This window comes from Crinia signifera, chromosome 2 (assembly GCF_055691185.1).
Source record: "Crinia signifera chromosome 2, ASM5569118v1, whole genome shotgun sequence".
NCBI classification, from domain to species: Eukaryota; Metazoa; Chordata; class Amphibia; order Anura; family Myobatrachidae; genus Crinia; species Crinia signifera.
The window spans coordinates 71,067,171-71,081,820 of record NC_139218.1 but is presented as its reverse complement, the minus strand read 5'-3'; the positions used below and the strand labels follow the sequence as shown (position 1 = coordinate 71,081,820).

Sequence of the window (14,650 nt, the reverse complement as noted above, 5' to 3'; positions counted from 1 at the left end):
CCTGTATAAAAACCATTATCAATTTGAGACGGCTGGTTGTAAATATTCTTCCTCCCCCTCCTCAATTCGTATAAAATGGTATAGGTGGACTGAATATCGGGAGAGGCAGGGGTATTCTACTATTTACAGTGATCCAGTTGATATGACAGTCTTATATTCGCAAAGGAACGGATATGAGAACGATAAACAGAGGAACTACGTTGGCCAGCCGACCGGTCCTCTCCTACAGCTAAGTTCCGGGGGGGACTGGTGGCAGATAATATCGAGGCACTGATTGTGGGCATCGGGTGGCAAGATGGTGGCCACAATATGGTCACAGTGCACATCACCGGGCTGGGAGGAGGGTCCTCAACCCATGACTTTTAGCACGTCAGTGTTTTTATACAAATACTGTTTTACAAAATGTATTCTGAAAATGAGAAATCTATAGGAAGAGTTATAAAACGTTCCCCTTATATTTATCAGTTTATAATACAAAAAGTTATGGCAAATTTTTTTTGAAAAACAAGTGCACAAAACAGTAATTACAGATTACAGTACAGTACAATGATTACCATAATATTAAACCCACTGACAGGTAAAGTGCATACCACTGGTCATCTTGTTAAAATTTACCATGGGAATAAGGCAAACAAGCAGAGGCAGTGTAGTGCTTGGAGCAACGTTCTTCTGGGAAACATTGTTTCCTAGCATTCATTAAGCCCATACACACTGGGCGACTGAGCTGAAAGTCGCTCAAAAACACCAAGATTGAGAACAGCTTTGGATAGCGCTGCCCTATGCAAAGCTGTCCTCCCCCAGCTGACAGCACCGGGCAGGGGGAAAGCCGTTCAGTGTGTGTGCACTGAGCGTCCGTCTCCCCTCCCCAGCGATGAACGCGATCACTGCTGTCCATACATGCTGGGCATAGTCGTCCAGTGTGTATGGACCTTTACTTTGACAGACACCACCTACTGTACATAATTATTCTTGCAGAACAAGTACACCGCTTTGTGGCAATGGTACTCCGGATGGCAGTGGCCTCTTTCAGAAGGATATTATGCCAAAAAATGCTAGGTAATAGGTTTGCAGGTCAAGTCAACTTGGTCATGTTTTACAAATTCCCCGGAAACAATTGAGCATCTGTGGGATGTGCTGGAAAAACAAGCCCGAGATATGGTGGTCCCACCTTGCAAAGTCTGCTGCTAATATCTTAGTACCAGATACCACAGGACACCTTCAGAAATCATGCAGAGTCCACGCCCTGCTGTTTTGGCAGAACGAAGGGGACCTAACACAATAATGCACAAGTGGTTTAAGTGTTATGGTTCATTGGTGTACTACACATTTTAATAGAGTATATCCTCTCATAACGGAACTGCTCAGTGTTTTGAAATATCCCTATTCTTTACAGCAGGTAGCACATTAAACCACATATTGTAGAGAACTGATGAGCATGTTCCTTTAAATCCGAGCTGGACAAACTGGTTGCCATAGTGACTACATATCTGTAAGACTGGAGGATTGGAGGATTGGGGGGGGGGGGGGGGGGGGATCACTTGTGCTGACAGAGGGACACCACATTTCTTTTCACTGGCTGTACGTTAGAAAAACTACGTTTCAAGGGGGCCACTTTAGCATATGTATTAACAAAAATCCAAATGTAGATAAATATTTATCTTTACTCATCGCAATCAAAGGCAATAAAAGCAGTAATAAAGTCACTGGAACAGACCAAATGTAGGGATGTTTTGGCGACTTATACCTCTTTCAGATTGCAATGCTGGGTCTGACCCGGGTTCGGCCATTCACACTAAACTTGGGTCGCCCATTACACAGAGGGCAACCCGGGTTTAAACCTGCTTATAACCCGGGTCGAATTGCCATGTTGTTCAACCCCAGTTATACGTTTTGGTGCTCTCACACCGCACCTCATCACGGGTTCTTAGATTATGAACCCGAGGATGCAGGGTATAAACCTTTGGAAGAATCCATAGAAAAAGTTACTTATTTAGGAGGGAATAAAAACCAAAACTCTTGATGAAAATGCAAATTAACTGAACAGTGATTGATTGATTTGGAACAGGTCACCCTGTGGCGAAAATCACCTCCACAACGGCAGGCTCAGCAATGCTACTTTCTCTGCGTGCCTGTGCAATGTGGCAAGCTACTCAGTGCGACTACCAGATCTACGGCACAGTGCAGGTAGGACAGAGCTCCCCCCAACGTCTACAGTGCACTGCAGTTAGGAGAGAGTTCCCCCCAATGTCTACAGTTCACTGCAGGTAGGACAGAGCTCCCCCCAACGTCTACAGTGCACTGCAGTTAGGAGAGAGTTCCCCCCAATGTCTACAGTTCACTGCAGGTAGGACAGAGCTCCCCCCAACGTCTACAGTGCACTGCAGGTAGGACAGAGCTCCCCCCAATGTCTATAGTGCACTGCAGGGAGGACAGAGCTCCCCCCAACGTCTATAGTGCACTGCAGGTACGACAGAGCTCCCCCAACGTCTATAGCGAACTGCAGGTACGACAGAGCTCCCACCAACATCTACAATGCACTGCAGGTAGGACAGACCACCTCCACTTTCAGAATATGAATTTATGAAATAACTATTTACTAAGCTTAACTCTGCAGATGCTAAAATAATTGGTAGTTACTACTTAAAATATGGGATGAAACAATATTGCTACATTTAAAGCATGTCCTGCATTATAACATTTAAATGTCTGTGACAGTGGCTTACGGCAACGGTTAAGTGCTGCTGCTAATAGGATGGGATGTAGTCAATATACCGACGAACGAAATACTGCTGCCGGAATCCCGACCGCCACAATGCAGGCACTTTGTCCCTCTATGGGTGTCCCCCCATCAAAGTAAACCATCCCTTAATCCCCTGTATGACCCATACCCAACACAAGTATACTTGGATCCCTTATCTTTTTACCCGCCTTCAATGCTGTAGGAAAAGGCCTGACATATTTCCCGTCGGAAATAGTGCCAGACATTAAATACCCCTCGGGGATATCCCGACAGTCGTGACAAGGGATTGAATACCCCCCAGCTCTCCTCATTCTAACCACCCTTTTCATGGCACTAGATCAGGGGTCCTCAAACTATTTTGCTCTGGGACCCCATCAGACAATAAAAATAATTACGGGACCCCAGAAAGTTACTGCAGAAGGTCACATAACATGTGTAGTCATCAGAGAGCACCTGCATGGCAGCATTGTGGAGGCATAAAATGATGGGAGGAGTCTAAAAGAAACAATTCAACAGATTTTTGAATAGTTGCAACCCCCATACTGAGAAGGTCGGGACCCACTTGGGGGTCAGGACCCACAGTTTGAGAACTGCTGCACTAGATTATAGGTTCCTACTGTTAATACTGTTCACTCATTTTACTTTTCCTGTACTACGGTAAGAATATTTTCATATTATATCATTGCAATTTTCCCTATATGGAATGATTAATACAGCACCTACTATGTGATTTTATATACTGCAATGCATTCCTGGGTGCGAATATAGTGCCCAAATCGCATTGACTATGCGATCACTGATACATAGATGTATCAAATGCTTTTTTAGCAAGTGTAAAATGACAGATGGCACGAGCACACACAAAAGAAAAAAATATTTTGTCAAATTGCTGTGGCCTAGTTTACATAAAACTGATCACTTCCATCACACAGGTGCTGAGAAGCAACCTGTACAGGAAGTCCTCTTATTGCCCAACATTTTAACAAAACCAGTTATTTATACTTTTTTAATAAATTCAACAATGGGTCCTATAAAGACTGCATACACCGTCTTTGTAATATATTAAAAACCATCTATATTTCCTCATTGCACAGAGTCAAAATATTGTCCGTGTTTAGAGAAAAACAAACAAACATCACTGTGTGTTTTTTTCTCTGACTGATTAAAAAGACTGCCATAAGGACAGGAAGTATCGCGCCTCAAATACACCTCTTGGGTATAAATAAACCTTATTACATAGGCATTGTATCCCTTCGGGAAATGTCTGCTCAGACCACTCCCATTGGCTTGTAAACAAGGAAACCACATTAACACTTCACATCGCACCTCACTCTCAGACCTTTCCTTTAAAAAAAAATAACCAGAAAAGGTTTCTATTTCAGAACAGTCTACACTCTAAAGATGTGTACACACTGGGGCGATAGGGGCTGAAATCGCTGGGAATATGGTCGCTGGCGACCATATTGCCAGTGATGGGGGTGTGCCCTGGCGATAAATCTTTGGGTGCGCGCTCCCGTTTTCAGCCCCATTATAATCGCTGGTCGCAGGAGCTTGTTCCTGCGACCAGCTGATTACCTCTGCTGCAGCGCCGGCAGAGGTTACTCTTCATCTCTGGTCGCTGATGAAAAGGAGACACTGAGCAATAGCCCCGTGTGTACGCACCTTTACCCAAAGTATGGGATGAGACTTGGGACGGATGGCCAAAAGGCTGCCTTGCTTGGTACCTATTGTGGGTGTGTTAGGTAACCCCTTGTGAATTATCAATCTAAATGGCTGCTGCAACCCTGTAGTAATCTCACTCTACCCATTATGTTCACTACAGGGGGAATTAAATAGTTTTTTTGCACTGCTTGTTACTAGATTGCCCCCGATGGAGCAATATAATTGTTGCTCTGTTCAGGCACAATCATTTCTTCTTACCAGCAGATGAGCGACAGGGTGGACAGATTTCATAGCGACCTGCCATGGAAAGCCATCCACCCCTGAGAAAAATCGCTTGGATGGGCAAAAATTGCTTATTGTTTATGCAATGAGTGATTTTTCGCCCATGTGAATTTACCCATCATTGCTCTGCTTACACGCTGGGCAAAAACACCCAGGGTGTATGCACCGTTACTCTTTCCAAGCAAGGCATTTGTCACTTTTTTTTATCCATTTTTGTTTCTCCAACATACTTTTCTCCCTGTGTAGTATACTGCTATCAACAATGTATTTCGGTAATGTTGTAATGCTGAAGCCAGAGATGCTCTGACTATACATGTATTTAAATATCTAACCATGGCGGTTGGTTGATTTTTCAGGAGCCAGCTAGCCAATATGGTAAAAATAAATAAAAACAATACCTCTTTCACACTGCAAAGATGAGGCGGCATCCTGGATCTTTGGCCGGGCAATATGCACGGTTCATTATTTTTTAAAGACCTCATTCCGTTTAGATAGAGGCTCTTCTAGTCATTAAACATGGTTTTAAATTGGCTCCCTTTCTGGGTCTATCCTGGCTTAAGCACCTAAAAGGGGGGGGTAGGCTGGAGGGCGAGAGGGTGTTAGGTTTAGGGTTGTGAGTTGTGACCCAGCTTAACCCCCTTTCAGACTGGTGGCACATCCTGGATTATTGCTGTGTCGGTGACATCAGAGACATCTGTTGACCCGGCGCTTGCAGATGAGACCATCTCCGATGCCGGCTCTTCCTAGGCTGTGAACTGGTTGCATGGACTTGGCTTACCCATTCACACTTCATCGAAAGCCAGTGACTGGACACGGATTGTTTTAACTGGGTCCTTTCACACTTAACAATATCCCGGGTTGCTGCGCATTCATGTGAAATCTGCATATTTCTGGAAGTGTGTAAGGGGTAGAATAAAATCACTCCCTTATGACCATTTCTTTCTGGATTTAAACTACGATGCAGGCACTCTTATATAAATATTTCTTTTGTATGCCTTTGATAGCAAGGTGGAATGCTAGGGATGTAAGTACTTGATACAAACGTAGCTACGTTTGTAGCTGTGTTTTCTATTCAAAGGCAACTATATTGCAAACACTACCAAATGATAAGGGGAAAGAAAGTCATTGTTAAAAATGGCTGACAAAACCCTTTCACTAAAAAGCTACCCAGTAGGACAGGATAAGACGGCTGAATATAATTTGCTGAGCAAGCCAATAAAATGACTCCAAATGAGAACTGTACACCACACAATGTCCTCCTAGCCACAACACGGTCAGAGACATGCGAGCTTTCCCTTGTACCCCCATAGGGGTGACAGAAAATTAGTAATATCAGCACACATGGTAGAGATGTATGTATGGATGGATGTATTTTACAAATTAGATGCAGGACAGAGCAGGGGAATATACATAGTATGTGTAGTATGCATGCAAGGAATGGTATCAACATTACAGGGAAGGTAAAGGAAAGTGGGTACTTGTGAGTTATCCGGACGCCCGATTTCAAAATCGGGTCGGATCGGGCACATCGCATCGCATCGCATGCGACCATCGGATGCGATGCGATGACCCGATTTTTCCATAGGAATCAATGTTAAAATGGACTGAGTCCATTTTAACATGGAATTCAATGGGAAAAAGGGGTCCTTTTCATACCCCTACTATCCAAGTGGGCATGGAGTTGGATATAAACCTGTGGCGAGCGTAGCGAGCCACCGAGCCCGAAGCGTGGCGAGCGTAGCGAGCCCCGCGAGGGGACACGGAATACCGTCCCCTCGCGGGGCTCGCTTCGCTCGCCACGCTTCGGGCTCGGTGGCTCGCTACGCTCGCCACAGGTTTATATCCAACTCCATGCCCACTTGGATAGTAGGGGTATGAAAAGGACCCCTTTTTCCATAGGAATCATTTTAACATTGATTCCTATGGAAAAATCGGGTCATCGCATCCGATGGTCGCATGCGATGCGATGCGATATCGCATCGCATCGCATCTGATTGTATGCCTTAACTTAAGGCATACAATCAAAAAAATCGGGCGTCCAGATAACTCACAAGTACCGGAAAGTGATTCAAAAGGCAAGATGATCTCACCCAATAATAAATGGACACAAATCTCCCATTACAGAACAGAGGAAGATAAGTTATACCCCTTTCACACTCGCAGAGCCGGGTCATACCCGGGAATGTGTTCCCGGATGCTTCCCAGGACTGTACCCTTTCACACTGCACTCAGACCTGGGATCAACCCGGGACAGCCCCATTCACACTGATCCAGAGAAATCCCTGCAAATACATATGCATGTCATTAGAAATGGACTCCAGGGCTCTGAAAGATGACATTAGCATTTGTGAGTCCAAGAAAGCTCCAATCAGCAGCTTTTTTAAAGTCCCGTGTACGGGACCATTCACACTGACCGCATGCCGGGTCGATTCCGGAATTTACGCAGGTCAGGACCTGGGTAGAAATCCCGGGATGTTCATACCAGGATATTCTTTCAAGACCCTTTCACACTGATCTAAATCCCTGGGTTGATGCACATTCATGTACAAAAATCCGGGATATTTTTGCAAGTGTGAAAGGGGTATAAGAAAAGTCCTACACAAATAGACAGGAGAAAACCAACAAGATGTAATATTGGTTTCAAGCACATATGCTACCTTGCTCTTGGGATTTGCTCAAAGACATACTATTATCCATGGCTGGCTGGCTGGCAAATTACCAAAGGCATGGTAGTCAATGGCGATATAGACTAGAAATTCAGTATTCTACTTCATTTGGTCAATCAGTGTTCTAAACACATATTGTATAGTATAGCTACTCATTAGTAAAATGAATACCAAAAAAAAAAAAAAAAAAAAACAGACAGCATACAAGTGAAAATATATGATGCTGCATGTTAAAAAAAAAAAAAAAATGCAATAACATTAACAAATGGATAATGCTTAAACAATATAGGGAAATGCAAAGCATATCCTAAGTTACACTGATTTATATGGACAGTCTGCTAGTGGAACACTCCTAATATGGACTTATCGATAATCACAGACCATAATCACTGTTATCAGCATTTAAATGCAAAGAAATAACAGAAGAAAATGCCAAGTGTATGCAATAGGTAAAAAAAATGAACACATTTTTAGTCTCTGCACAGGAATATATAATTTATACAATACCACTCGCATCTGTCCACAGCATAGGAAAACAGAACACAGTGGTTTCCTAAATGATACATTACATCTACAAGACCAGCAACATGTTATCTACACGGTACAAATGACTTCCTGCCTGTGTCACCTCCCTTCGTGGTTTAAATGGAAGCAATGTTTACACAGCACACACACATTACTCACTTTTCATTTAAAAAATGGACCAAAAGTTCTACTGTACATGTAATGTAATATGATAAGATAATACCCAGCGCTGTTCAGTATTTCAGACATCTTTAAGGGCCCTAACACGTCTGCTGTGGTAGAGAACACTGCAATCTGCTACAGAGTAATAAGGGAGAGTATAGAGGACATATTTAAATACAGATCATCCGGCCATTTTACACATCCTAATCAGCTCAGTCACACAGAGACTGATAAATATTAACAAGAGGATGGTTTGATATCAGATGCATACATTAAAGAACTATGGAAAGCAAGTCAGTTAATGACCATTGTAAATTTAATTCACTAGGAGCCCAGCAAAGTGATGTAACCAGAAAGCTCCTGCAAATTCAGTTCTACCTTTAGTGCAACGTATATCGCACTTACTGGTGAGTCATAGTGAATTGAGTTGTTCACAAAAACCAATGTCTGCTGTAATGAATAGCATCAATATAGTGTTAAATAACTATTTCTATAAACATAATAACAATAGTACTCAAACAAAAAACTTGTCAGTGTACATAATAAATAATAATTGTTTTATTTATTTAAAAAACACAAAAAGCGTGGTTATGGACCAGAATACATCTCAGATACTGTTTAATACCAAAATGTGGGCCTAGGAAGCATCCCTAAGCACGAGTATTCAATCATATATACACAATAAAGGTTGTCCTTGAACAACAATGCTGGCAACCTTCCCAGTGCCAATGAATGAATTTACAAGGAGATTTATTTAAGCCTAATAATATTTTATCCCACGGTAACTGGAAACGTAACTTGTCCACAATGTAATGCTCTGGACCAAGATAGGTCCACTTAGGTTAGTAATAATAAATAGCAATCTCCAGGAAACTCTGCAAGCATATAATAAACCAAACTTAATATCAGTAATTGCTATATCAGCACCACAACAATGTACTGTAGACATCGAGAAAGGGTTAGTAAAACAAAACTCTCTTCTTCAACATAGAAAATGTTATGGGGGTAGAAACTAGCTGCTATTGGTGAAACGCAAAAAGCATCACTGCTGTGAGGAAACAACATTGTTGAGTTTAATGAAAGAAAGAACATAGCTCCTCTTGTTATTGACTGAGAAAGGGCAGCACTAGCACCACCTACTGGTGGCTGATTGCTTAACATTGCCAAATTATGTTGACACTAAAATATATGAGCCCCAGTAAATGTTATTTTAAAACAGCAGAAGCAGGGTAAGGAGATGCATGATTGTACTGTGTAACACACACACACACACACAGTATATGATACAGACAATCATAAATACCACAACGCTGCTTATAACAGAACTGTCAAGATATGTGCAATATTTTCTATGCCAGTGATTTTCATTTCACGGCACACAAAACAAGATTTTAAAATTGCCAAGGCACACCATAAGACCACTACAGGGGAAAACACAATGGCCCCCCATAAGAACAAAAAACAACATTGGCAACCATATGAAAAAAAACACACTGGTCTCCGTGGTTACCATAAATAAATTACATTGTCCATCACATGAAAACAAGAGACCAGTGAATAACAGTTGGACCGTGGTGGACATCTCTAGCTCTGGTGACACACTTGGGAACTGCTCAAAGCACACTAATGTTTGAAAAACACTGTTCTACACAGACAAGTTTGTGTAACACCCCCTTACACCAGAGGAAATCCATATTAAGAACCGAACAATCACCCCACCCTTGTAAATATTAATAGACAGAAAGCAGCTACTCTATACCCGGGCAACCATTTAGTCGCAGACCAAACACTGACACAGATCACTCAATGACATAAGTTATTATCGATTTTATAGAACTAGTGACTAATTATTACTTTAACTCCTAATTGTAAACAAATGTAACAAATGGTAAGAACAACCTCCAAAACCTAAAGCAAACCGCTAGCTAACAGTCTGATAGACTCAATGGACCAAAACAGACTACACAAAAACAATATATGTTGTGCTACGATACAAAATAAAAAGAAAAGGGACCTGCAGACTCTTACCAGCACTGGAGGTGGAAGGCAGCCGGGCAGTGATCACAACAGAGCAGATCCCCTCCTTCTTTGCAGCTATCACAGCTGTCATGGTTGGTGGCCCTTCCACTCCTCCTTGGTTCTTTTTCAGGTTTCCTGCTTTTCTTCTCCCCCTCTTCACTCTTGGGGGGTGCCAGAAGAGCTTGGATTTGCTAATATAACAAAAATTATGAAGGATACAGGATTACAGACAAATAAATAAAACACTGGCATTGCACAGACAACAGTAATACTAGATAACTTCATAAGCGTTAACGACAGGGAACAGCAAAGCAGGTGTAAAATGTCTGCTCCCAACATCATTATGTTTCCAGGGCCTACGAGGTTACAACACAATGCTGCCGTACAGCTACACTCATACAAAGGCAGAGTAACCTCCTTACTGCGTGTAGAATGGAACAAGGGAATACATGCTGGTATGTCTCTGAAGGAGGGGACAGGGTTATGTGATGAGGACTCTGCAGGAGGGGACAATGGGGTATGTGTTGCTGCTGGTAAGTCTCTGCAGGAGGGGATGGGGAATACATGCTACTGCTGGTCTCAGGAAGAGTGGCTAATGCTGCTGGGAAGTCTGTGCAGGATTAGACACAGGGGTACACACAACTGCTGCTGTGAAGTTTGTGCAGGAGAGGACACTGAGGGGGCACATGCAACTGCTGCAAAAGTCTGTGCGGGAGAGTACACAGGTAAATTCAGCTGCTGTTAGGAAGTTGTGCAGGAGAGGACACACGGATACATGCAGCTGCTCGTGCAGGAGAGGACACACGGATACATGCAGCTGCTCGTGCAGGAGAGGACACACGGATACATGCAGCTGCTCGTGCAGGAGAGGACACACGGATACATGCAGCTGCTCGTGCAGGAGAGGACACACGGATACATGCAGCTGCTCGTGCAGGAGAGGACACACAGATGCATGCAGCTGCTCGTGCAGGAGAGGACACACAGATACATGCAGCTGCTCGTGCAGGAGAGGACACACAGATACATGCAGCTGCTTGTGCAGGAGAGGACACACGGATACATGCAGCTGCTCGTGCAGGAGAGGACACACGGATACATGCAGCTGCTCCTGCAGGAGAGGACACACGGATACATGCAGCTGCTCCTGCAGGAGAGGACACACGGATACATGCAGCTGCTCCTGCAGGAGAGGACACACGGATACATGCAGCTGCTCCTGCAGGAGAGGACACACGGATACATGCAGCTGCTCCTGCAGGAGAGGACACACGGATACATGCAGCTGCTCCTGCAGGAGAGGACACACGGATACATGCAGCTGCTCCTGCAGGAGAGGACACACGGATACATGCAGCTGCTCCTGCAGGAGAGGACACACAGATACATGCAGCTGCTGTTGGGGAGTCTGTACAGGAAAGGACACAAGGGTACATGCAGCTAGGAAGTCTGTGTGAGAAGATTCAGCTGTACATGCAGCTGCTACGGAGTCTGAGCAAGAGGAGTATGGTTCTGCTGAATGGTCCTTGCAGGAGGAGACGGGGGACATACTGCTGGTAGAAAGTCTTTGCAGGAGGGGACTGAGGTGGTCACGGGTACATGCAGCTGCTGCTGGGGAGTGTGGGCAGAAAAGGACACAGTTGTACATGCAGGTGCTGGGATGTCTACAGGAGAAAACACAGGGGTACATGCTGCTGCTAGGAAGTCTGTGCAGGGAGAACAAAAGGGAAACATGCAGGAGAGGACACTCTGCTGGGAAGTCTGCAGGAGAGGACACAAGGGAACATACTGCTGCTGGTGAGTGTATGCAGGAGAGGACACAAGGGTACATACTGCTGCTGGTGAGTCTATAGAGGAGAACACAGGGGTACATACTGCTGCTGGTGAGTCTATAGAGGAGGACACAGGGGTACATTGCTTCTGGGAAGTCTGCAGGAGAGGACACATGGGTACATGCTGCGGAGTCTGTGCAGAGAGAACAATGGGTACATTGCTTCCGAGAAGTTTGCAGGAGAGGACACAGGGGGTACACTCTGCTGCTGCTGAGTCTGTGCAGGGAGCACACAAGGAATACATTGCTTCTGGGAAGTTTGCAGGAGAGGACACAGGGGTACATGCTGGTGCCTCTGAAGGAGAGGACACAGGAATACATGCAGACACTGCTGTGGAGTCTGTGCAGGAGAGTACATGGGCGAACATGCAGCTGCTGTTTGTGAGTATGTGCAGGAGAGGACACAGGAATACATGCAGCTGCCGGGGAGTTTGTGCAGGAGAGGACACAGTTGTATATGCTGCTGGGGCCTCCATGCGAGAGAGGACACAGGAATACATGCAGCTGCTGGTGGAAAAGCAAGGGTCTGTTGCTGGTAGCCTGCCTGCAGGAGGGGACTGAGGGAACTGGCGCTGCCGAGGACAAGGAATGGGGGCAGGAACACGCAGGAACCCCGCTGCCCAGGCCTGTCACTCTGGCACACATAAGCAACATTCCCTGCTTACCTCCATAAGACCCCCGGACGTGTCCAGGTCGTACACGATCGTTTTAGTCTCCATGACCGTGCCCGGGAGGCTAGACAGACGGCAGAGGATATACAGGCCCCCGGGGCTCGGTGCTGGCTGGAGGGCGGTCACTGGAGACAGAGTAACGGTAAGGAGGGAGTGCAGGCCTGTAGCCTCGACGTCACCCGGACAAGAAAGCCTCGGACGAGAGCGGTCCGGAGTGAGGGGCTCTCCCTGCTCCGGAGATGTGTCGAGGCCTATCCGGGGCCTAGCCGACTGGCCGCCGGTCCCTCCTCCTGCAATGGCTGCGGTCTGCGGGAAGCATCAGGGCACCGGCCATGACGGGCCTGCTTGTCACAGGAAGGTGGGGGGAGGTGGCGGGGGCTCGCAGATCCTTTCCGGGCTCTCTGTTGCGCTCCACTCCTTCCGCGGATGCTTACGTGCGTCTCCCCTCCCCCAGCGGCGGCCGCGCACTTGGCGCAAAGTGACTGCGCGGGAGACAGCCGTGTGCGCATGCGTACTGCTGGGAGCAAGGGGAGGGGGAGTGATCGAGCCACTCTACAGCGGAGAAGGCAGAAGCGCTAGACGAGTGGACGTAACAGTGTGCGGCTGCGCAGTAAGGCCAACGGGTTCTTTCAGCCGCTACACAGAAGACGGGGCGGCTGGATAGGACGTTGACGTAACACTAGGCGCATGCGTCCTCAGGTAGAGACAAGCCTGCCATGGCAAGTTGTACAGATACAGTGACGTCTAAGGAATGCGCAGGCGCACTAAGGTGAGCAGGAGTCGGTACACCGTAGGGGGTTGGACGTGGGAAGTCTAGCTATACGCATGCGCAGTGTGATGGAAAAGTGGTGTACAGAGCCGGTACACATGGAGGCGTGGTTGCTGGCTGCGTCACAACGTGTGCGTATGGCTTTCTCCTTCCTGCCGTGGGCGTTTTGTTTGGGTTTGTGGACGAAATATGTGCGCCTGCGTCGATCCGCCATGTTGGAGGTGGCGTGCACGAAGTTACGTTCTTATTGCGTTACAGTAGAACTACCGCAATTGATATTTTAAATGCAGAGTTCCGTTTTTCTGGCATTATAGTTTGTTGAAATGTCACATTTCTCCTACATTGTTTTGTCAGATCAGCTGTTAAAAAGCAATCATCAAATACAGCTCCTCGTGGTCCAGCACCGCTATAAGGCAATGTATATGAGAGAGAAACAAACAAACAAAACACCAGTGTCCATATTGCCAATGCCAGCAACATTGAGAGAACACGCCCTTGTAGCTGTACTGGAGGGATGTGTATTGTATGTGTTACAGAGTGTAGACAATGCATCCACATTCCACAAGAACCTGCCATGAGAGAAATTCTTGGTACTTGAATAAACATGGCTCCTCTGTATAGTTCTACATATATTTATTGTTATTTTTTTTAATATTTGCTTCCTGATGATGCGTAGTTTACTGTTTGCATATTCGGAGTTTAGAATAAAACAACTTGCATTTAAATATTTTAACTTGTTCCTTTTGTTACATTTTGTTGAATAAGGCACTGAATGATTCATGCTCCACAATCAATATGAGCCGAGTAGCAGCAAATGTTACTTTGAACAGAGATTTCAATGGGCAGTACAGATGGTATAATAATAGTTAGCATTACTGTCTCACAGTTCATGGGCTCAATTTCCCATCATGACTCTAAGGGCCCCCATACACCGAGGTGATTTGGTCCGATTTCGGCCGATTGCGACCAATCGGCCCGTCAAATCGTCCCTACCTGACATGCTGTCGGGTCCGATGCGTGGTCCCATGCGCACCGGACCCGACCACCCGTTCCTCCTGGCGGCGAGGCGGGAAGCAGGAATGCATGCGATCCATCACAACAGATCGCATGCGTCCCTGCCGCCGGTAAGGTCCTGGCGGTTCGCAGGCTGTCGGGTGTCCGTACACTGCTGCGAGACATCGCAGGCAATGTATGGGCACCTTTGCTGTGAGATGTTTTTATATTCTACCTATGCTTGCATGGGTTTCCTCACCCAATCAAAAAAATAGACTGGTAGGTAAATTGTCTCCCAACAAAAATGAACCCTAGTGCACTCCCACTTCC

The 14,650-nt window shown here is 45.6% G+C and overlaps 1 protein-coding gene and 1 long non-coding RNA gene across 2 annotated transcripts in view; one reads left to right on the top strand and one right to left on the bottom strand.

Moving 5' to 3' along the window:
* Positions 1–13,278, bottom strand: part of PHF12 (PHD finger protein 12) — a 52,698-nt gene extending 39,420 nt beyond the window's left edge. Inside the window, exons 1-2 of the mRNA XM_083172349.1 lie at positions 12,553–13,278; positions 10,066–10,247 (exon numbers count right to left, since the gene is read on the bottom strand). Of these exons, the coding sequence (XP_083028475.1) occupies positions 10,066–10,247; positions 12,553–12,606 (236 nt within the window). The 5' untranslated portion in view covers positions 12,607–13,278. The remainder of the gene's footprint in view (positions 1–10,065; positions 10,248–12,552) is intronic.
* Positions 12,757–13,959, top strand: LOC146059802 (uncharacterized). Its single transcript, XR_014470315.1, has 2 exons — positions 12,757–13,327; positions 13,682–13,959. It is a non-coding gene; the product is annotated as an uncharacterized LOC146059802 (long non-coding RNA).
* The last annotated feature ends 691 nt before the right edge of the window (positions 13,960–14,650 follow it).